Raw genomic sequence first — 25,397 nt, 5'->3', positions numbered from 1 at the left:
TTGACCTTAATACTGCAATCGATGACGTTAAAATTCCGACTGTCAATAAAGCCAAAACTCAAGGTGTGACATTCAATTGCCAGTCCTCCTTCACACCTCACACGACCGCGATTATTGCCAAAGTACAGAGCTGCAACAAAATTCGCAAGTTGCGAGCCGACAGCGCATGGTGAAAAGACAAAGAGCCTTGACAAAGCCTTGTTGACAACATACAAGGCAATCGGCCGGCCGGTCCTTAACTACGACGCATCAATACGGTCGCATGGAAGCAGTCAAACGTAGACGAGGCAGCGACAGACATGTCAGAACACTGCACTACGGACTTCAACGGGATCTCTCTTGATGTCTTCCATCGAACACCTGCACAGTGATGCCGATATGCTCTTAGTTAAGGAGCATCATTAACTCCTCACCAAGCAGTTTTTGCTGGAGTGCTTTCGCAGAAATCATCCTTGCAGTTACCTGCTTGAAGCTAAACCGCCGCCCAGGAGCATTAAGACATCCTCCCTCTACTACGTCGAGGACATAAAACGATACGCGGACCAGACTTCGATCAGACATGCACTGACACTCCACATTCACAGTGGGGCCAGTAATACCTTCACCGACTCCCTCTCACTGAAAGGCGCACTTGGAGTCAAACCGCCACCTATTACAGACGAAGAACTCGAATTGCCGCGAGAAACGGGAGTGGCCCTTGCGCAGCTTCGTTCTGGATACTGTCGCAGGTGAAACTCTTACTTTTCCAGAATCGACCCTGACATATCAAACATATCAGCGGGCAACGAGTGCCCGCATAACACTAAAGACCTCTTTGCATGACCTACTAACCCTGCACATTTGACACTTCTCCGTCCCACCCAGATCCTATAGTCCGACCCATACGAAATTGCACTTTTCTTGGGTATACCGTTGAATGACCTCGATGACAACTTATCTAATCTTTACCATCCTAACGGGGACTAGGTAAGCCGTTACAACAACAACAAAATAGCTTCGAAGTACTGTTATCATTCCTCAAAAAATGCACCAATCAACTTGGAATTTGATTGGTACTCCACACCAGTATGCTTTTTAGCTCTAATTAGCTTAGCTGCAGAAATCATTTTAAAACGTAAATACCAAATGCGTGTATTCCCCCATTTCTTTAAACTTTTTCTATGCGATATCGATTACATGGCTTATATGGTTATAGTGGGTTAACCTAAACTTAGTTCAATCAACTTTCGAATATTTGTAAATATATTTATATTCAAATCAGTATAACTTTAGCGCCCCTTGCAATAAAACAAATACCATAAGAGTAACTTTACTATTAATTTTCATGATGGGTATAACCAACTTGGCTAAGCATGAAATTCCTGCAGCAACACCCAAATCGTGCACTCACTCACTCATCGGACTTGTTAAGACGTGCGCTCACTTGCTGTCTGCCACACTTTGAAAACTTTATGCCGCACTGTTGAGCAAATAGTTGTTATGTGCAATGGAATAAGCAACGATATTCCATAATACAAACATTAAATAACAACAAACACTTCCCACTGACAGACTAACAGACAAACATTGGTTGCACAGAACGGCTGTGGGTCCAGTGACACAATATTACTTCTCAACCAAACAACATTTCTGCTCAGCTACGCCACCTTCTTTGTGCTTCACGTTCCAATCCTGCACATTATGGCGTCTGCATGCATAAATAACTGTACATCACATCTACATATGTAAATGGCTACCCACAAGCGCAAATATATTGGAGAAGTATATCGGTTGGTTATCTATCCCCACGGCGGCGCCCTTAACCCCCGCTCACTGTGCTCGCAGCTGTTTGGTTAGTCATAAATCAAGATAGCAGGGAAATTATTTTGTTATCCGAAGTCACAGCACAGTGCTGATGCTGTTGCATACAATAAAGATTGGAAATCTTCCTTTTGAACTTATTTTGCTTCTTTGACTTCTTGGTGTGCGCGATTTATTTTCTTTGATCGTTTGTTTTAGCGCAATAAAGTATTGTGTTGAAATCGTTGTGAAATAGTAAAAAATTATTTAAAAAAGTAATGAAAACTTGTGAAATCAGTACAATGCATAACTTTCTATACTCTAAACGGAAATTTGTTGAACAAAAAGTTATTGCTGAGTCACTGATGCCAAGTTTTTACTGTTATTTGTGATGTGCTGCCGGTTGACAGCCGATAAAGAAGGCGACTATTAGTTGTGGATGCAATCAAATGTCCGTTGGCGTTGTATTCGTTAAGATTTTCAATATTATTTTATACATATATAATTCTCATCGACTTAAAACTTCAAACAGGAAACAAATAGAGCCCAGAAGCAACGCAGCATCTCTAGAAGCATGTGGAACAGGCGCAATTGAAACCCGCGATTTCAGATAATAATTTTTTTTAAACTTAATTTCGGCGAGAATTTCAGCTCTTCAAGCAGTGTTTTCAATGTTTCTGCGTTTATTTAAGGAACTCATCTGGTGGGAATTATGGAAAAAAATATTTGCTCAGTTTACAACCTGTCGTAAAGCATCGTAAAATCGTAAAACCATAATTTTTTACACTTGTTTTTTTATAATTTTACGATTTTCCGATGCTTTACGACAGGTTGTGAATTGCTCAATTTTTTTTTATTTTTATTCTTGCATAAACCGATACCATCAAAATACCATATATTGACGGCTCAAAATGGCGAAAACTGAAAAATATTTTAAATATTTTTTTTGAGTATTTTAAATATTTTTTTTTAAACATTTTTTCCGTGTAGGCAAGCAATTTTTTTTTTAATTTGGTAAAACAACATATAGTATTTCGAATTTGCTGCAAGCAGACAAGTGATCCGTACCCTGTAACCTTTTTTTTTTTTTGCATTGCAGATAGATTTTTGATTAGAAATCGAATTTTAACAAGTTAAAAACGACCAAAATTTTGTGTAAAAAGTTTTTCAATTTGACAATTCTTAACTTGTTTTCGAGAAAAGGTCACCTTACCGACGATATCTTCTAGACGATAACTTTTTTATCGCTTGGAATTACTGAAACAATGGAGAACCAGTTTTAGCGCCTTCGGTTATCACTTGTAATGCGAAATTTATTAACTTTTTTTATTCAAAAATTGTATTGTGTATTCCTAAATAATAAATACATTGTCGCAAAAAAGTACCCGAAAATTGTAAACAAAACGCAAAATATTTAGTCTTCAATATTTATTTTGTCGCCTTCAATGTAATCCCCAACAGATGTAATATACTTATATCAGCGATTTTTCCAGGCCTCAAAACACTTTTCATAACCACTTTTAGGGATGTCCTTCAGCGTATTTTGTGTTATCTCTTTGATCGACTTCGTTGCGTTTTTGGTTTTAAGTTCGGACATAATCGTGGCTCGATGCAATGGTTTATTGTCATCGTGTAAAATCCATGAATTCTCCTTCCTTCCACAATTCCATCCGTTTTTGATGGATGTTCTCATGCAAACGTCTCAATAAGGCCAACTAGAATTTCTTATTCACGGTCTATCCCTCAGAAAACAAATTCATGATGCACCAAACCACGGATATCGCAAAAAAACACTGAGCATCCCTTTGAGTTTTGAGCGGCTTTGGCGCCGTTTTTTGGGTTTCGGCAAATTTTTTTCCCTCCAGTCCTATGATTTTTGACTTCTCTGTCTGTCAAACTCATAAACACATGTCTCATTGGCAGCTATAAAGTTTTCCCATGAATGTGGGACGGAATTCGCACGATTGAGCATGTTTTGTTTACGGCAAAAAAAAACAAATCAGCTTAATCGGGATGAACCGAGCAAGAACGCGTTTCATACCCAAAATATTCACCAAAATCATTCAAACGTACTCTCTTGCCATCTCTCTAACACTTGTGTGACCATTTTCAAGAACAATATCCTTCATTTTTTCAATATTTTCATCAGTTGAAGAGGGCGAAGGTCGTCCACAACGAGGCATATCTTCTTTGAAGGCTTTATGCCACTCGTAGCCCTGTGTTTTTGATAAAACTTAACCACCGTAAGCCTTTTCTAACATTCGCAACTATTATTTGCATGAAATTTGGTTAGAAATACAAAATTTGAGACAAATTCTTTATTCGATATTTTTATCCATTGTAAAAATCCCGACACACTACTGAGGTGTACCGACCTAAGCAGCTGTTGTTAACAAACTGGTTGACAGTTCACGCACATGTTTGGCCTACCAACGTAACAAAATACATTATTTTGAAATATCATTTGCCTGGGGAAGTTAATTACAATTTCCATATACCTTTTTGTCACAATGTACAATGTAGATTATTACATGAGTATTGTCTATTGTATCCCACTAGGTGTGCCCGGTTAGTAGCTGCACTGAATTACAGAAGATTACTCATACGCCATGTCGCACAAACTTACTTCTTCTGGAAGAGCTTTTATATGTACTAGGGACTCCCCACTTGTCATAAGACATCGAAAAATCATCAAAACTTAAATTTGTACACTTTTACACTTAAAAAAATTGCTGGTGGGTTACATACAAAAATAGTTTACGCAATTACAATTCGCAGCGCTGTTTTCGGCTCGTTATAACTTTATGAGACTATATGAAACTCCTAATTATTTAAAAACTCTTTTATGAATTGTGAATAAATATTTTCTTCAAATAATTGTGATTGGGAGGCCTTACTGCAATGTTTAGTAAAACATTGTGTATTAATAAATAAAGTGTTTTTTTAGTACCAAAATATATATTTTCTCACAACACACCTGTCTTTTGTGATGGTTTGTGTTGATCTTCCATGGCTGACTCAAAGAAACGTTTCTTATCAGAAACCGATTTAGGCACTTTTGTTGTTGTAATTGATTCCGATGTAGGTGACTGTTGGAGCAAAACAAAATAGAAATTGCATTAATTAATATGCTATTATAAATATAATTTGAAAAAATAAAATAAAATAATAATAAAAAAGTTAACTGTTAAGTTACAAAGTAGGTTTAAAAAATTGTCTTAAATACAAATTTACAATTTTACAAGTTTTACATCGCTTATAAATGACTGTCATAAATCGGTATATCGTCAACTAAAATGCAAAACAACGTATCATCAAAAGAATCGAAATTGAGTTTTTTACTGCTTATGATTCACTATATCATATGATATTTACATATGTATGTATGTAGCATAAAAATTTGGCTTCCGCTAACAGATATAATCAATATATAAGTAATATGTAACTAATATATAACCAATACATAACCATTTTATAACCAAAACTTAAATTTTGTATAAAACTGAGTGGTTTCTATTATATCGTTTTTTCTTCGCCTGTAAACATATGCAAAGTGTTGTTACGTTATTTTGCATTTAAGGTGACAATATGCTCAAAAACGTAAATAATTTTTAAAAACTCTTTAATTGCAGAAAATAATAAAGAAAAATTAGTATACAGTAAATTTTTTAAGATTTTTCTCAAAAGAGTTCGACACGAAATATCATCAACTAAAGATTTTACGATTTTGATTTATGACAGTATTTTATCAAATAAGCAATATCTATATATTTTTATATATATGTATAATGTGTATTTTCAGGCTTCATTATATTGGTAGTTGTCGACAATGCGAAAAAAGGTTAGTGCAATAGTATTTGTGTGTAAATCAAAGTAATTCACAAATTCCTTTACAAGTAATACACAGCTAAGAAGAGAACGATCCCCTGACTGACCTCCGAGCGATTCAAATATCAAAGGCAATACCAACAAGCAGACCTTGTTCAGCAATGAAACCTTATTCTTTTACGAATTATTCTGCAAATTTTAGCATTTCCAACAAATTTCTGTACAACACACACTCAAACGCGCTTTCACACATACACACACATATCTAAGCATGCAACCTCTAAATGCCCGAGTGACTATGCTTTATCAGGCAATCCATCTGCTGTCTGTTTAATGGATCGAATGCATTTTTTCATGCAGTGTGTACTCTCGAAGAAGCGATGAAGCGACGGTGAGTAGCTCAGCATTCATTTCTTTTTTATGTACAGGTAATGAATTTACTGCAAACACAAATATAACAACAAAAATAACGGAAAAGGTTGTAGACTAGAAAACGAAACGTGCTTTCTTTGCTTGCTAGAGCTCTGAGCTCGGGTTTTGTATTGTAGTTCATCAGAAATACGGAGGGATCCAAAATGGTTGATGTTGCTGGGTGATGCGCTCGGTTGTAGCATACATATGTACATTCGTGTATTGTATTGTGTAGCAGCAACAGCAGCAGCATGACATCATTAATTCTAAATCTAGTAGAATAACGGTGTAATGCCACAACTGCAACGGCACACTACACAATCTGCCCCGAAGTAAAAGTGGTCGGGAGCAAGTAAAGAAATGAAGGTATGATGGTGCATGAGCAGTATTATAGCGGCGGTGGTTGGCACCTTCGTGGCTAACTTATGTGTGGGTGTGTGCGTGTGTGTGTACTGAGGGCATTGTGTAATTAATATTACGTCAAATTCTTCATTACCAATTAAAGTCGAGTCAAAGTAGTGCTTTATGTATCAAACAAGAGAGTTAATTAAAATTTATTGAGTTTCAATGTGTAAGAAGAGGGAGAAGGAGGGCGGAGAAGAGCAGGATAGGAGTATAAGCTAAGAAATGAAATGAAAAGAAAATAAAAGAATACAAAAAATATTCCGTACACACAAAAACAAATATATATATAAAAAAATAAATAAAAATAAATAAATAAAAAAAAAAAAATAAATAACAATATGTATAAATAAAAATTAAAAAAAATATATTTAAGAAATAAATAAAAAAAAATTAAAAAAATAAAAAAAAATTAAAAATTAAAAAAAAAAAAAAAAAATTAAAAAAGTATAAAAAAATAAAACCAAAAAACTTTAAACTTCAGTCAACAATTTTATGTATCTGTAAATGTGTGTATGTGTCACTTTTGGCAAATATTTAGCACTTGTGTACGCGCTGCTTTAACTGTTTAACCAGCCGCTGTGAACAATGGCGTTTGTTCTCACTGTTTTTTAGACTCAGCGCTGCTAAACACAAAAAATTAACAAACAAAAAAAAGTAACAGAAAAAAAATTAAAGAACCTTAACGAATTTTCCTACTGAGTCGGAAGAACTAAAAAGCTTTTCAACCGCGATCGGCTAGATGGCGCTGCAAGTATATTTTCACAACTAAAATCTATTACAACTCGTTAAAAAAACAAAAAAAGTAAAAAAAAAAACAAAGAATTACGAAAACTATCTTTACACTTGCCTACATACATAAAAATATGCGTAATAATTAGACGAGCGGAAGTAGACAAAACAAAATCAGTTCAACAGCCAAAGCCAACCAAAAGATAAGATAGCTGAAACAAGCCTTTTAGCGACAAACTTAATTAGCCAGCTCAGATAAGCGCAGCGCAAAGATAACAAATTCACACATACAGCTATATTTAACTGATAACTGTGGCAAACAGTTTTGTACATTAAAGCACTGCGGTCGCAAATGAGCCACGAGTCGCATGGGCTAGGTTAGGTTAGGCACTTAAAGCGCACTATGCTTCGATTTAGTTATCCTCAGGGTGCTTTGTAGATATGTATGTAGAAATCATAACAGGTACCTATGTTGTTGTTGTTGTAACGGCAGAGTTCACAGTTCTTGACCGGATAAAAAATTCGATTTCGTTTCGGTTACCTATATCCGACTGTCGTGGGAATGGATCGAGTACCTTGTTATAATGTCGTGCAGCTCAAAAAGAGCAGCTGTGATTATATAACTTCATTAGTGAAAACATAACTGTATTAGTTGCTGATCATATATGTATATGTAGACGACAACGAAAGGGTACAATGTCCGAAAACAAAAAAGAAAAAACGAATATACCAAAACAATCGCTTTCAAGAAAAGGAACTTTATTTCTGTAAATTAGACAAAAAAAAAATAAAATTTTTGATTTGCGTTTGACAGAAAAAACATTAGTTCGTGATGCCATAAACGAAAGAAGGGGAAAATTCTATCATTATTGACATTGACAATTCATTTATGACGTATTATGTCACGATTTTGTTACTGTCATTCTTGACTACGATCCACATATGTATCTCACATACATATATATACGATAACTTTGAGAGTTTGTAGGAATTCGGATTGTTAATAAATTTTCAAAATAACTAGACATACTGAACTAGTGTTAGTCAAAATCGCGACTCATATTGGAAATAAGTCAAGAATTATTGAGTATATAAGCAATATGCTTAATGAGATGGCTGCGAATTATTGATAATTCCTTTAAAGTAATTTTTTTGTTGTAATGAATGGTGTTGGTTTTGACCTCTAAGTATTAGATGCAATTAAATATTGCACAGCATTACTAAAGCCTGCAAAAACATGCCGTTAACCCAAGCATACAATATCCAACTCAAGCTTAGTGATTGCGCATAATACCACAGAAACCTTTTGTGGTAAATTTCGTATTTAGATCACTTGGTTTGGTTTAGACTGGTTAAACGTGCTATAAATCAAGCAATTTACGATTTTTGAACAACAAAACATTTTGAAATCACAACAACTACAACCAAAAATGTACTGGATAGCAGTTCTATGAAATTTCCAACTCAACAACGCAGCTTCACGTTAATAAAACTTTTCAAACAAAAAACAAAAAGACGGCACAAAATAAAACAAGTCCTCTTAACAATATATATTACTGATTTTTATTACAATATAATTAAATGTGTATTGGTTTTCGAAACTTACTGCTATTTTTGTGATGCAAATAGAATTAAATTAGAAAAGTTTGTCAACAACTAATAATAGAAGTTAGTATACGTACTATGTAATGCCGACCACTATGCTAAGTATGTTATGTATGTATGGTATACTATACAGTCACTCACTGTAGTTGAAATAAAAATGAAAAAAAAATTTGTTTTTTCGAAAAAACGTACAATATTTCGTCAACTAAAATGCAAAACAACGTTTGATCAAAAATAAAACGAAATTGAGAAAATTTTCAGCTTCCGTTGTCAGATGTAACCAACTAACTAATATATAACCAATAATATAACTAATATATAACCATTTTATAACGAATATATAACCAATAAATAACCATTTTATAACCAAAACTCAAACTTTGTTTCAATATGCGTGCTTTCTATTATATCGTTTTTTCTTCGTCTGTAAACTTATGAAAAATGATGTTACGTTGCTTTCCATTTCAGTTGACGATTTGCTTTTTATTTCAGGTTTACGACATTTTTTTAAATTTTTTTATCAGAACTGCGTATGCATAGGTAGGTGAGTGACTGTACTTATATGCTTATAAATGTATCTTAAAAGGTTCTAGTGTCTTGGTCATGTGCTATTGTTGTTGTTATTGTATGAACAGTTAAATATTATAATTCGATTCTTGTTACTATTTTATTGGTGCATGAATGATAAAGTTTATTTCTGCTAAACTGTAAAGGCAATGCACAGCAATTGCAGAGACGACAGTAATACTTTCAACTAAAATAAAGGGTGTTGCAAGTGAAATGGTTAAAAATTTTATGACTGACTGAAAAGTTTTCGTTTACTATTTGCTATAAGTTTAGATTTTATTTCATATTAAATATTTTTCAGAAAAAAAAAAAAAAAATCACTGAAAGTAGCATACAACTTCAGTACAAAAATCAAAACTCACATTGCAGCACCCTTTATTTAGCATAAATTGTGTTTAAAGCCAACTACTTTTAAATACCAGCAAATGACAAAGATTCAACTAATTTGTGGCTGTTTAAGTGATACTAAATAAATATATAGAAATGTTCTAAAATCTAACGGTAATTCACTCGGCGCAGTAAACCTGAAACCCTCGCACACAGCGCCATGCATTGTTTTTAATCAATTTGAGCATACAGTATAAGGAAAGGGTCGACGAAATCGGCATGGCTTGTTATTGTTGTTATTGCGGTATGACGATGAATTGAATGGAAAGTGTTAGTTTTCAATTTAAATGCAAATATTTTTTTATTTTATGCCACAAAATTTGGTATGCGACCTGCATGCGACGAATAGATGTCCAATGTATTATTCGTATTGGGAGCGAAGTGAGTGTCGTAAGTCCCAGAAGGACGACTTTGATTAGATAGACAGACAATGGGCAAAAAAAAACAAAAACAAAAAACACAAAAATAAAATTTGCATACATACAGCCGAATAGTATTTGAAATGATTTATTTCCAAACGAATGCATCCGAAACTCAACAAATTAAAGGCATAAACACAGAATAATTTACGAACTCGCTGCTGTGCGCCAACTAGTAGCGAGCAGAACGACCTACAAAGCAGCAATTTGGGTTTGACGAAATATTACACAAACTACAAACAAACACAGCAGCTATACACAACCGCAGGATCGATTCCTTGGCGGCGTTGTGGCAAGCACCGATGGCAACGATGGCAGCACTGGCAAAGGAATGGCAAACAACAAATCTTGCTTATATTTAAGCAATTAAAATGCCCGACACCTCGCGCCGGCACTGCGCGTAGCACGCACACACACACACACACACAGAGGCAGAGAAGGAAAGTAAAAACTTGCGGATGACTTGCAAATCGGAGTACAGCAAAACTAATGGAGAATACGCCTCAACAACGCTGCCTTACACAACGCCGCCCTGCCACATCAAGCGACGTCTGTACTAATCACACTGTGGTTTCTTTCCCTGTGGGCGGCGACATGGCACCCGAGAGCACAACACCTGCAAACTTTGGTCTCGACAGCGGCGACGATGTCAAGTCCAATTGCGGTTGCGATCGTGAACGCAAGTTTAGCGGACGTGCACTGTTCGGCGGCGGCGGCGGGGCGGTGCGCAATATTAAATGTGTTGGCTTAAGCGGTCGCTTGGGAGGTAATGGCGGCGGCGGTGGTGACGTTGATGACCGACAATTCACTGAGGTATCGCTGCTGCGACGCGAATCAAAGAATGATGTGTTGCTGTAGATGGCCTCCTCTTCGATGGTAGAGTAGATTTCTTCCGCCGTCTCGTAATAGGAGGCCGCATTCACAGCGCGCTGTAATGATGAAGTCGACTCGGATTCTACCGACGCCAGAGTGGAGGTGGAAAGGTCTAATGAGTGGACTGTGTTTTGATAATCGCCGGTGCTGATGTGGACGGAACGTCCGGAAGAGGAAATGGGCACAGTTGAGTTCCGTGCAACTATTTCGGATATTGCTGGAAATTGCATTGATGTGTATGACGGTGTGGGAGAGGCAAGGTTAGCAACTGGTGGTGCTGTTGCTGTTGACCCGGTCGCTTTTGTTGCTGCGGTGCTGGCGGTTTTAATTGTGTACGCCGCGGTGCTGCTTGTGCTGTTGATGGAATGGGATAGAGAGGAAAATGTAGACGTCGCTGATGAAGTGGTTATCGAGGTGGTAGCTGTGGTGATGGTTGTTGATGTTGATGTTGGTTTCATACTAGTATATCTGTTGGTGGCGCTATTTGTGGCAGTGGCTTTGGCCGCTGACGCAGTGTTATTAAGTGTGTTTTTGTTGCTGCTTGTGGAACTGTGCGCAACATTTTGGACTTGTGTTGGTTGGGTTGTCGATTCACTCACCAGTACAGTACGCTGATGTAGATGCAGTTGAGGCGATCGTTGTTGTAGTTGTTGAGGTTTCATGTATACACCAGTGGTGGCAGACGTTGCACCACCGCTGGTGGCCAAGAAAATAGGCGTAGTAACCAACGATGATGACGACGATGATGACACCTGCGACGCCGCAGCAGTGAACTGTGCCTGTGGCAGCAGTACGAGACCACCTACCGTGAATAGTGACTGGTTCTGTGGGGAATTAGAGAAGTGATGGCTCGTACTGTTTGGGACCAATTGACCAGTTAGGATGTGAGTGGTATTTGGCTGCTGGGGTTGTGGTAGCTGGGTATATTGAACAGGTAGTATTTGCGCTGTGGGGAAAATTTGTGTGGGCGAGAGTGGATTATTGGATGGAATGCCTGCCTGTAATGTAGCTGCTGATGATAGGAGATCCAATCTCGGCTGCATGTTTGCATTGGGAGAAGTAATAGAAGAAATAGGAGAAGCAATGTTAATAGTTGAAGATTCGCTATCGCAATGGGAGCTACTATCACAACCGGGATTCAGAGCCGCAGAGGAAATCAGGTGTTCGGGCGGTGGTGGGAGAGGTAATGAATCAAAATTGTCATCTGAACTATCTATAAATGGATTTACCGAGTGTTTGATGCTTGCGTAATGCGGAACTGGCGGCGCTTCTTCGTGCGGTGCCCCCAGTTCGGGTATCTGTGACTTTCTGCTCGCACCACGCAGCTGGTTGCGCACTTCATTTTCATGCAGCATGATTGTGCGGTGTTCGTCTTCAGTAACCAGTATGTGGTCTGGTGAATTTTCGTGTATAAACTCAGTGTGGCGACGCTGTGAAGGTGGTATTTCGTCATCGGAGAGCGGCGGAGGTGGTGGAAGCACCTCCAAGTAGTAAGTCTCTTCGCTCTTTTTCACGTGTGGAGTTGGCGAAGCAAGCTTTGGCATCGTTGAGTAGTTGACGGGTGGGGGAGGTGGACTTTCACGCGGTCGCGATGGACTACGCGGCGTCTTTACGCGCACAGGAAGTTTTGCACTACTACCAGCAGGCGGTGGTGTTATTGGAACGGTTGGTGTTGTTGGCGGTGGCGGCGAACGTATTTCATGTATAGTATTCGTGGTAGGATCGTGTTCGAAGACTGTGAAATCACCATAACCTACGTCGGCTTTTTGGAAGGCATCGAGCGCAATATTGTGCACCAGCTCAGCTTTCTTAGTTTTCGGTTTCGGCAATATGGGTGGTGGTATACGTTTCGGTTTGGCGCCGGTTGAGCTTGACAACAGATCTTCAGTAGATTTTGACTGCGCACTCACAACCGTACTAGGTGTGCTACGACCACTTGAAGCTGAACGCTCTGCGCCTAACAAATTCTCGGTCGACTTCGAGCCAAAGAAAAATTGTTCACGTGGTGATCTGAGGGCCGAGGGTGATTTCGACATAGCTTTTGCCAACTCGGTATATTCATCACTTTTGCTGCTGTCTAGGAACGCCTCACGGAATGGATTTTCTCTTTCGATCTCGGTAGACACCATCACCTTTTCGGGTTTTGGCGGTGGACTGCGATAGCCACTACTACTACTTCCACCTCTGCTGGGCAAAGGCGAAGATGAGCGTACATGTTGCAGCGTAGGCGAATCAATTTCCTTGATGCGCGCTACTGTAGGCACTATTGGCGGCAGTTTTTCGGGGCGTCTACAACGCTCCAGTGTCGAGTTATTCGACGATGATGGACTGGCCGAACGTAATATACCTTTGCGTGGTAAACGCGGCCGTGCGCTACCATACTCTTGCTCCGAATCGTAATAACGGGAGTAACCGTCGGGCGTACGTGAGCGTTCATAATCAGATTTTGATCTTTCATCACCGCTGAGATCAAAACTAACTGATTTACGGTGACCACCATAAGCAGAACCTGAAAGATCAGGCGTGCTTCGACCAGATATATTTCCCAGCCTTTCGTGATTGGGCCGATGCGGACGATAGTCATTCTCCGAATCGCTGGTGTAACGCGGCGAAGGCCGTGGTCGGTCAAAGTAGTCCGAATCAGTGTCACCTTGATCGGCCGAAGCATTCGGTGAATACGTATCGAATACATCTTCATCTCCGTCAATGACGTCATCGTGCACATCTGCATGTTCCTCCTCCTCCTCCTCCTCCGCCGCGCCTTCTTCTTCTTCCTCCTCGTCGTCAATAATATAAATTGGTTCGGCTTTCGTGACTTTGTTTGTCGTGGGAGCAATCGACTGATTCTGACGACTGTCTGTAGGCTTAGCTACTGTTTCTGTCCTCGTTTTATGTATTGATGTTGGAGTTGGTGTGCGCCTCTGTTGAATGTTCTTTTGAACAGAAATGTTCGTTCATGTTAGAAAAAATGTATGTATTTTAGTTTTAGTTTCCAACAATTAGTTTAAGCGATAAAACATTTACACTGAAGCGCGTTTTAAAGTGGTGATATGAGAACAAAGTGCTAATTGTGGTTTTTGTGCTTGGTGCTTGGTGGAACTGGAGTGAGCGAGTATGTTCGAAATTAGACTGAGTAGTAATTGAGTGCTCCGAAAAATACGTACATAGGTTTTGAGATTTTTTTTTTTTGAGTGTGTGTGTGAGAGTGAGTGAGTGAATTACTTACAATGCATTACTTAGTAAACTGCGAGGAGTGAGAAGTACAAAAGTGAATTTGAATATTTTTTGTTGTAATTATTGACAAATACTTTCGATTAGCACATTTGAAACCGAACAATAATCAACTTGATGCGGTAATGTCTGAACAGTTGAGTTGATGTGAGAACAAATTCAAAAGTCGATTTTTTTTTCCAAAGTGAAATATGGCAAAAAGAAGCAGTAAACTCAGCGATAAATGTGGGACAAAACAAATGCTGATAAACGCGTTTACAAATACACATAAATGTAAGCGGAAATGAAGGCAAGCGTACAAAGCATAAATACTAGATTATGTAACATCTCTTGCGGTACTAATAGAATAATACTAATAGCCCTGCCCCGCTCAAAAATAAAACCAATTTCGTTTTGGTTTACAGAATTTTTACAAAATTTTTCTTATTTTTTTTTGTTTTTCTTTTTTTTGTAATCGAGAAGACATTGAGTTTTTATTATTTTGTTTCGGTTTTCTGATTTACATAAAAAATTTCACGGTTTTTATAAAGTTGTTAATTAATATGCATTCTTCAATGGAATAATCCGACTTATACTTGTATATTTTCATTATTTTGTTTGTATAGTGCCATAGTACGTGTTTTAGAGGAAAAGTCACCTTTATACACATATTCAAAACATTTAATTTAATTTAATATATTTATATTTTTTTTCTTTAATTATGCTATAAACTACACATTGGACAATTGATATAAGTTTATAGTTCATTTGTTTGTTAGTTGTATTATCTTGGATTAGGTACACAAATCTTCAGGAATCTATACGTTCAACAACAGCTTGTAATTATTGCATCAAAGGAGGGATTTCAGCGAATTTTTCTCAATATCTCAACATACGAGTATACATTTTTGTAAAATTTGTTCAAATTCGAACTTGAACTGGGCTTGAAATGCGGGCACAACCGGATGTGGTATTGAAAAAAATAAAAAAAAATAAATAAAAAAATAAATAAAAAGGAAATAAAAAATAAATGAAAAAATTGAAAAAAAAATTAAAAATTAAAAAAATATTAAAAAAATTAAAAAATTAAAAATTAAAAAAATTAAAATATTAAAAAAATTAAAAATTAAAAAAATGTTTTGAATAACGAAAAAAATTGAAAAATTAAAAAAGACTGTTTTGAAAAATTAAAAAAAAATATTTGAAAAATTTAAGAAAAATTTGAAAAATTAAAAAAAAAAAAATTAAAAATAAATTTAAAAAAAAAAAAATTTAAAAAAAATTAAATAAATTGTTTATGATTAAAATTTTTTTAATTTTTAGTTTTAAAAAAATGTAAGTAAAATAAAGTTGTATAGTAAAATAATAAATTATTTTCTTTGCCTAACTTTTTCGCTCATAGTAACCTAGAAGCTAACCACATATATATGTAGCAGCTGAAGAAATTGAAATGTTGAACACGTCTGTCAAAATTTTTCGCAGATGTTCCGAGCTTACTTAACAATTTTTAAGGGAAAAGAGGTGCAGAAAAAAGCACTTTATAAAAAATTATTTTTAGGATTGTAAGAGTAAATAAAAATAGCGATTGAGGACCAATTAAAGGGTGATATACAGTTAGAATTTTCAATAAATCGATTTGTTTATTTTATTTTCAAAATTTAAAAGGCATTTCAGGGTTCTTGGAGATACAGAGCCAAACTTTAAACGCGTTTTTCTATAGGTAGGTGTGAGTACTCAAAAACGGCTAAACTGACTGGTCTAAAATTTTAAAACGAACTTCTTTAATATATTTATTAGTAATTAATCGAATATTTTTTCTCAGCGATAAATACATTATTATAACAAATTAAGGGGTTAGGTGGGTTTGAAAATTTCAAAAAATCGATTTTTTTTAAATATTCTCCCAAAATTTTAAATCGATCCGCGCTAAACTCTAAGAAATAGGCTCTTCGGAAGTTCTGCCCATCAGGTCACGTCGATGTATCGTAAAACTTTAAATGCGTTTTTCTCAAAACTCCATTTTTGAAGTCAGTGCACACGATTTCTCGAAAAAATTATGGACCGATTTAGTTCGAATTGTGTACACATTTTTAAAATAAAATTATCTAATTATTGAACGAAGGATTTTTTTTCATAACAACTTATTTTTTAACCCAAAAAATGGCGAAAATTTGACCAAAAATTACATTTCTTGTTCAAAGTGCGAGAAAATTTTTTATTTTTTTGTGTCTCTTAACACCTTAAGGCCGAAATTGTCGATTTGTTTCTTTTTAGAAACCGCCATTTTGTAAATAATATTTTCTTTATTTCTTATTCCTTCAATTAATTTAGATTTAACATTATTTTAACGAAATCTGTTTGGTTTTTTAATTTCAGAGGATCCAGTTCAGACAGATAGTGGTCACCGCGAAACGTCGTTTTTCAGAGGAGCTCCCGTAGACCAGCTGCAATGCCTTTCCAAATAAATATTTTTACTAATACTAAACCACAGTGAAAAATACCGTAAAATGTATACAAATTTGTGGATCAAAAATTTTTAAAAATTTCTGAAAACAAAAAAAGGAAAATTCGCGTTTTTCGGCCTTCTAACTGTGTATAACGCTTTAATCGAAATCGAAAAAACGAATGCTGTTGAAACCAGATTACACATCAATAATGGCGAATAATTATAATCGTAATAAAAAGGATGAAAGAATAATTTTTAAATAAAAGTACAAATCTGAAGAAATTTTCTAACTTTTTTTGTAATAAACCCTGACTTATGACATAAAATTTCAATTAACATTAACATTTTCAAAATTTCTGATGTTTTTCTTTCAAAACACTGCCACTTTCTGCTAATAAACCACTTAATCATAAAATTCAACAACTTAACGCGCTGGTTTCAATACGATAATTAAGTATGTTATGCTTACTCGATGTTTTCAACACAATATCTAAATATATTCTGCTTACACCAACAAAACACTAACCTTAACGACATAACAAATCTGCGACACCGGCTGCTGTGGTTAAATTCGGCAACCAAGCAAAGTTATTTACGCAAGTTGTTAGCAGAAAATGTCTAAAGGCTGACAGCATATACCGTTATGTTTGCAAAACATTTGTTGCTGTGTCAAAAGAAGCTTTGCTTGGAAGATTTTCAATTTTTGCACACATTACATACGTTCAACAGGGTAAATTGCAGTAGATTTTTATACTTTTATAGTATATATGTAGTATAAGTGTTTTTGTGGAAACCATTGTTGAGACTTTTAGTTGGTCAAAAGTAGAAAAATATTTGAGTTATTCAAATAGTAGTGCAGTGTAGATATAAGTAGGAAAATTTCGCTATACTTATTTATGTATGTACTTTATTTGCATGTATTGGGACACATTATATGTGGCTGCAGCAGTATCTGTTTTTCATATATATTTTGCTATGTAATAATCCTCTCTGTATATATATGTATATATTATAAATGCATTTGCATAGTAACACTGTTATCATTTGATAAACATTCAATTTGTTTTAGTTCATTTCTTCGAAAAAAATATAGTACAAACAACAATTCATTTAATATATGCTACATATAACAAAATTTCAATTCAATTTTAACATTGACATACATACATACAAACACATAGTTTGATAAACTTTTCCAAAACAAACGCGCGTCAAATACTCGCTAAATTCAATTAATCGCAGGGTTGCATTTTTTGTTCTGCTTGTTGCTTTGTTTGCTTTATGCAATTTTGCATTAATTATTATTTTTACAGTAACACGTTAATTTACGCAATTATCTCGCTGAAATTATGCAACGCCATTTTCAGGTAGCGTACTTTACGCATGATCTGGCAACGCTACCACACATTATTGGCGTTTCCAGCAAATAATGGAAGCTTTGTGTGCATGTTTACGCGCATAATATGCACATACGATACATACATACGTATACTTATTATGTACATATTTTTACATAATTTATTTTTATTTTATTTTATTATCATTTTTAATAATTTTTTTTTTTAATTTTTTTGTTTTCAAAAAAAATTTTAATTTTTAAATTTTTTTGTTTGCAACAAATTTATTTTTTTATTTCCTGCTGTTGCACGCGCGCTTTATGTACTGTTTCCTGTGCGGCCCTTTACGACCGTTAAACTAAATATTCAGTCTTATAGTTATAATCATCCACTTGTTAAGCTTTATTTTGCTCTGTGCTCTGCAATGAGAAACCAAATTCGGAAAAACGAAACAGAAAAGAGATTTTTTTGTTTAATTTCAAGTCGAATTAGAGTAGATGGTTTAATTGTTAAGAGAGTTAAGAGAGTTCTTTTCAGAGTTTACAACAAATATTCACAGTCTCAATGCAGTGTCAATAGAGAAATACACCAATATTTATTGGAATTTAAAAAAAATAAGAAAACTGTTTTAGGTAGATAGGGTTAGAATGAGATTAACACCAATGTACATATGTATGTATTTAAATTCGAGCAGCATTGCAAAAGTAAGTACATAAGTTTTTCAAACTAAAACCAAATGTCAAACGGTATCTAAGATTTTTTTAAAATATATTTTTTGATTTTCATAAAAAAATTAAGTACTTAATTAAAGTTTTTAATTTAGTTTCTTTCAAATACACATATGTATGTATGTCTGTTTGTGTGTTTTCACGAAAACCAAATTAAAACCAATTCATAAAGAATATATATGCAAAGCGGAGGGTTATAACTGCTTCGGCATGCACACAACTAGTCGTCATTCGATGCTTAAACTAACTAAACGTAGGAGTAGTTTAAAAGAAAAATTATAAAATACAAAAATTCACATTACATTAATTAATAATAATTAATTAATTCATTTTTCATAAAATTTAGTCTTCATTCTATGCTTCAACTAATTAAAAGTAAAGAAAAAATTAATTAAATAATAATAAAATTAATTAAATAATTTCATAAAATTTAGTTATTGTTTTTTATAATGAAACACATTCTAAACATATTGAAATTTATTAAAAAAACAAATGTATACAAAAAATAATAAATTTTTTATGTTCAAAATTTAGTTATTGTTTTTTATAATGAAACACATTCTACACATATTGAAATTTATAAAAAAAAAATTTATACAAAAAATAAATTTTTCAAAAAACCTCCTCAACCACCAAAAACGCGTATTGCAGCCTACTTTACAGAAATTTCTTACAGCGCCGTTTTTCACTTCAACTGTTTTCCCCTAATAGTTGTAAATAATTGCATATATTTTCGTTATTATTTACTTAAAATTACTTAATATTGCCTTAAAATTACCTGCCAAAAGTTTTTTATTAATTACAACTGTGTAAATGCCCCAATATTAGTCCGGAAAGCAAGAGATATAACCAAAAGTACTGAAAATTGTTTAGTACCAGTGTTGGAAAACGTTTCATTATGTCGAGCAAGTAGCGTTATCTATTTTTTTTGAATTATTTACGCGTATCTTTTTTAAATGAACTGATGGTAGAAAAATATGATGTTGCAGAAAAAGCACGGAATAGTATTTCAACAATATTTTTGAAATCAAACTATTTTATAAGATGATCAAGATGATATGTTGCGCAGATAAATAAAATAATTTTCATATATTCTTAGCGCTATAAAGACTAATATCGTAAAAATTTCATTGAGTTGTAGAGGAACTCCTGCGAAACGTGTAAAAAATCTAAGCTGAGGGGAGTAATTTTTCAGTTTAGAGAAATGTTCCCAGGAAATATGTTGACACTCCAGAGATTTAAAAAATTATATCGAACTTTCAGTTGAGTTGTTATATTACAAGCCAAACTAATATCCGAAAAAATGTTTCAAGACCTATTTCTAAACAAAGGGATTATTAAAAAAACATTTACTTTTGCAGCACCAAAGCTCTAATATGCATCACTCTGGTGCATTTTTTATACCATAAAAAGATGTTTATTTTTAATTTGATTGAACACTTTGTATGACAGCTACATACATACATATGTATATGCTATAGTGGTCCGATGTGAACCATTTCTTAGAAGATTGCATTATTGCCTTAGCTAAAAACATACGCCGAATTTTGTGAAGATTTATTGTCAAACAAAAAAGTTTTCTAAACAAGAACTTGATTTTGATTGGTCAGTTTGTATGGCTATAGTAGTCCGATATCGGCGGCTCAGATTATTTACCAGCTTTTTGGAGAGATAAGACCGTGTTCAAGCGATATCTCAAAAACTGAGAGACTAACTCGCGTATATATAGACGAACAGATGATAAACAGTCGAACATAGCTAAGATACGACAAGTAGATGAAGATTGCACTACGACCTTGAGTCTATTGTGCCCTCTCCTAAATCACAAGGACCCACCTAGCCCCAGGGTATTGATAAATTTCAATATACTGCTAAGTACCAGTTAGGCGATGTGATGCCTATTAGTAGGCATTGATCCAAGGACCTTTATCACGCGTCTGCAGACTGCTATGCAGTCAATTAGCAGGTGTTCTGGAGTTTTAGGCTTCCTATCGCTTCTTCAGCTTGCCGGTGGCCAGTGTAGAATGCGACAAGTAGCCTGAGTTTGTCCCTAGGGAGATTGATTACATACGGACATAGCTAAATCGAATATGTACGTCAAATTGATCATATTTATAGGGTTTCCGACGATTCTGACAGGGTACTAACATACAATCCAAGCTTCGTGGTAAACTTTAAATACATTGTTTAGGACGTAAGTTAGCAAGAACTTGATTTATTAAGCTTATTATTTAGGGTTTATTTTTTCGACATAAAACTCAATAATATTTGACGAATTACTAATGCCAATGCAATCGATTCATGATCCATTTTTTATATGTAAACCGAAATCAACATTTTACTAATTTAGTAAACTCACCAGTAAAGCGAAAATCACAAATTTGCAATGAAAAGGAATGGCATAACTATGAAATAGAAAAAATTACTAAAAACACAAAAAGATGAATGAAGAATGAGTGAACCGGTTTTTTTAAAGATGACAGGTGACCGATTGCTCTTAGAGCGGGAAAAAAGTTTTTTTTTTGAATTTATGCAAGCTTTAGTCGCACAGTTTTATAAAAATTCACGAAATTTTACTTCAATTCATTTAAAAATGAAAATTACACATACACATGCATGTACATTCAGGCACACATATGCATATACATACATACATAAGTATGAAATTTGCGGCACTGTATTGCCTAACTAGGCATATATATGTACATATATGTATATAGATTCACAGTTATTGTTGACACATATTATTAACACGTGTTCAACTGGGCAACTTTTCCGCTGAACATCAACAATCCGCTTTCAAATAAAAATTAGCAACGCAAACAACGGGAAAATAACATAGCAATGCAAAACAAAGAGAGAAAATGTGAAAATTCTTTGGAGAACAGGTGAGAAATTTGGTTGAACACAATTTAAAGTTGTTAGCAATGTTTCAGTATGAGTACATATATGTATGTCTGTGTGTGGTGTTGGTGATTTTTTTATTTTTCATTTGGTTTTTTTGGCGTTGGTGGGGTACATGAACACAACACAAAGAACTGAGAGCAAATGTTATTGTTCGACACGCACATGACAACACAAGGATTATGGTACTGGGATGCATGTTAAGCCTAATAACAAACAATGCAAAATGTCTATAAACTGTCATCAACATACCTGTTGCTGAGTCGGTGGCGCGGCCACAGTTTTGCCACTTGCTGCTGCCGCAGCAACATCTCGGCTGCTGGCTGTGGCCAACGCTGGCGAGACAGGTGGTGATGTAGTGGTGGTGGTGGTCGTGGACGCGGTTGTGCCCGCAGTGGGCAATGTTGTTGGTGACGTGTGAGTTGGAGTGGAGGCAGCCGCCAACGCAGGCGACGGATTTGTGTCGAGTGTATGTTTCGAAATGACAACTGTTGTGGTCTTTTGAATTTTATCCTGATCGTGATGTTCGGCTGGCGACTTGGGTGGTACTGAGGTGAATGCATCCGCGGCACGCACGATTTCAAGCACCTACGCAAATAAGAACGAAATGGAAAAGAAAGTATGCATATTAAGTCTGAGTCAATAAAGGTGCGAGTATTAGCAATTAAGCAATTGTAATACCTTCTCGGGGGTACTCTTTTCTTTAGACTGCACCAGCGTTTTGTCTGCATTAGCAAACGTGGCGAGTGCATCTTGGGGAGTTGTTGCTGTTGGTGGTGGAGCACTGCTCTTGGATGTTTCGCTTTCAGCTGCATGCTGTTGCGGCAAAGCGCCAGCGCTCGGCGGTGTGGTGGGCGAGTGGGCCAATGCCGCCACAGATGCCAATACTGATGGGTCGTTATTCGATTCGGTTTTCGGTGCAAAAACTTCAAAATCCTTGGAAGGAAAGAAATGTTTTAAAAATTATTAAAGAGTAGTTCTACATTTTTTAATTATTTAGTGCAATCAAGATCAATTTTTTTTTTCAAGGTCTTAGCATATTATGTAGAACTAATATTAGTACGCAATTATAACATTTATTCACACTCACTTGTCGTATGCGCTCATCTTCATCGCGGTCCAAACTCGACATGCTCTGACTTTGGCTCAGTTCCGAACCGGTTTCGGAAGCACGCGAACCTAGTAGGAGGCAAAGAAAAAAAATAAAACCAAATATAAATTAAATTTTGTTATTTTTGTTGTGCTAAAGCAACAAATTTGCAACTGAAAGTTGTGTAGTTGTAGTGACTGTGCTGCCGAAACGAATTTATTGCAACGCACTAGGGCGCCCAGTAGATTCGATTTTGCCACAATAACACACATGCCACGCAGCATAAGTATGTAAATATAGCTGTACTGTACCTTGTCGACTGCCTGTGTTGAAGCCTGTGCTCATGCCGCCAGCAGCCCCAATGGAATGAATTAAATTGGATTTGTCGTATCCCTTGCACGCGATCAAATGAATTTCATTGCCAGCATTGCGCAGCACATTCACAGCGTCCTGATGTGAAATGCCCAACAACGAGTGGCCGTTGACTTCCAACAGGCGCATACCAACCTGAAAACACACACAACAACAAACAAATTCACGTTTTTATCAATTTTGAGAAGATTGTTTTTTTTAATAATTTTTTTCTAAATAATTTTTTTTAAATAATTTTTTTTTGCTAATACATACACAAATTGAAAATATTTTAAAATTAAAGAAGCTGACATCAGTTAAAGCAGAGGCTAATGACTGTAGATTTTAGCATATTGTATTTTTGTATTCGAACCATTTTCGAACCCCGAAACTTTTATGCAGGATTGCAAATAATGCATTAAAACAAATATTTGTATTAATATTTGAATTATTTTTTATATATATGTAATTCTGAAAAAATTAAATAAAAATTATTTTCAAATTTTAACCTCAAATACCCGATTAAAAACTTAAAATTATTATTTTTTAAATTTAAAAATTAAAATTATTAAAAATATTATTTTTCTTATTTTATTAAAGTAATTAAAATTATTAAAAAATATTATTTTTTATTTTATAAATTTTTTTTGTTATTTTTAAATTAAAAAAATATAATTTTTAAATTTATAAATTAATAATTTTTAATCTCAAATACGGCTTTGAAAAATGAAAATTAAATTTTAATCCCAAAAACTGGATTAAACATTAAAAATAAAATGAAATTTTTAAACCTAAATACCGGAACGAAAAATAAATAAATTTTAATTCCAAATTTATAATTAAATGTTAAAAAAAGTATTTTCGTTAGAAGCTGCGCACTTCTTCATTATTGTTATCATTCCAAAAAGAAAAGATATTGTTTAATAAAATATCAACACAGTTTAGCACTCTTTGTCTTATTTACATACATATATAAATTACTTTTATTTATTGTGTTTCAGTTAGAAACTTTCTGTTTTAACCCTTTTTCCAGCAGTCTAATTCAAAACTATTTTTACTTCCATTTTTTATTTAAAAATTTAGAAAATATTTTTTTTAATTTTTATATTAATATTATTATTTTTTTTTAATTTTTTAAATTTTTTCAATTTATAAAATTTTTTCACAATTTCTTATTTTTTTAATTTTATTTAATTTATTTTTTTTAATTAAATTAATTAAGAAAAATTTTTAATTAAAATGATTATTTTTTAATATTTTAATTTTTTAAACTAATTTTTTTCAATTTTTAAAATTTTTTCACAATTTCTTATTTTATTTATTTTTTTTTTTTAATTTAAATTAATTAAGAAAATTTGTTAATTGAAGTTATTATTTTTAATATTTTAGTTTTGAAGCTTTTTAATTTTTAATATTTATAAATTTAAATTTAAATTTTTAATTATAAATAAATTTAAATAGAAATTTAAATTTTTTAAATTTAAAATATTAAAAAATAATTTTAATTAAAAATTAAAAAGAAATCCAAATTAAAAATGTTTTCGCAATTTTTAATTTGGTAGATTTTCAAATTTTATTTCCAAACATTTTGGTTATAATTCAAGTTTAGAATAATTAATTTAGAATTTATTTTAATTAAAATTATTTTTTAATTTTGAAAATTTTTAATTGTCATTTTTTTATTAATTTTTAAATTACAAATTAAAAACAAATAATTTTAATTAAAAAATTTAAAAAATATCTACTTTAAAAAATATTTTATTAAATTTTTAATTTGATAAATTTTAAACTTGCCACAAACTTGGAATTGCCAAACATTTTGAATCCAAAATGAGAATGAAAATTGAAAATTTGGTTTTTAATGCCAAGCATCTTGGATAATTAAGATTTTGCAGGTACTCAATTTTTAATTTCAATTTTTAATCCAAAAACATTCTAATTAAAAAATTCCCCAACCAATAATTGAAATTAAACTTTCTTTGCAATAAATATAGTAGCTATTATTTATACATATGTACATACATACAGTTATTTACATACCTTAAGTCTTCCGTCGCGTCTTGCTGCGCCGACTGAATTAATTTTCGACACAAACACACCCTCGTCGGTGGGATCACACGGATTGCCGCGCTGACCATTAAGTCCGCCCTTAATGTGCATACCCAGGCGCTCGCCTTCAGCTTTACTAATGGTGATTTCCTGTGATTTATAATAATAAGCGGTTATAAATATAAAAGTGCAACATAACTTAAAGGCACTGCCACTTGCAACAGCACAATCACTATATGGTATGTATAAGTATGTATGTATTTACTTATGTAGACGTAG

At 34.1% G+C, this 25,397-nt stretch overlaps 1 protein-coding gene across 15 annotated transcripts in view; it reads right to left on the bottom strand.

Moving 5' to 3' along the window:
- Window positions 1-25,397, bottom strand: part of LOC120769560 (protein lap4) — a 160,776-nt gene that overhangs the window by 28,755 nt on the left and 106,624 nt on the right. For 9 of the 15 annotated variants that reach the window (XM_040096724.1, XM_040096645.1, XM_040096651.1 and 6 more), the window contains 8 exons: window positions 25,110-25,268; window positions 23,030-23,225; window positions 22,719-22,807; window positions 22,310-22,564; window positions 21,881-22,216; window positions 12,233-13,936; window positions 11,603-12,040; window positions 4,757-4,868 (listed from right to left, as the gene is read on the bottom strand). In XM_040096724.1, coding sequence (XP_039952658.1) covers window positions 4,757-4,868; window positions 11,603-12,040; window positions 12,233-13,936; window positions 21,881-22,216; window positions 22,310-22,564; window positions 22,719-22,807; window positions 23,030-23,225; window positions 25,110-25,268 — 3,289 coding nt within the window. Of the gene's footprint in view, window positions 1-4,756; window positions 4,869-11,602; window positions 13,937-21,880; window positions 22,217-22,309; window positions 22,565-22,718; window positions 22,808-23,029; window positions 23,226-25,109; window positions 25,269-25,397 lie in introns of all 15 variants that reach the window. The other 6 variants (XM_040096617.1, XM_040096624.1, XM_040096631.1 and 3 more) reach the window with 3 other exon arrangements.

This window comes from Bactrocera tryoni, chromosome 1 (assembly GCF_016617805.1).
Source record: "Bactrocera tryoni isolate S06 chromosome 1, CSIRO_BtryS06_freeze2, whole genome shotgun sequence".
In the NCBI taxonomy this organism is placed as follows: domain Eukaryota; kingdom Metazoa; phylum Arthropoda; class Insecta; order Diptera; family Tephritidae; genus Bactrocera; species Bactrocera tryoni.
This window is presented reverse-complemented; position numbering and strand designations above follow the sequence as displayed.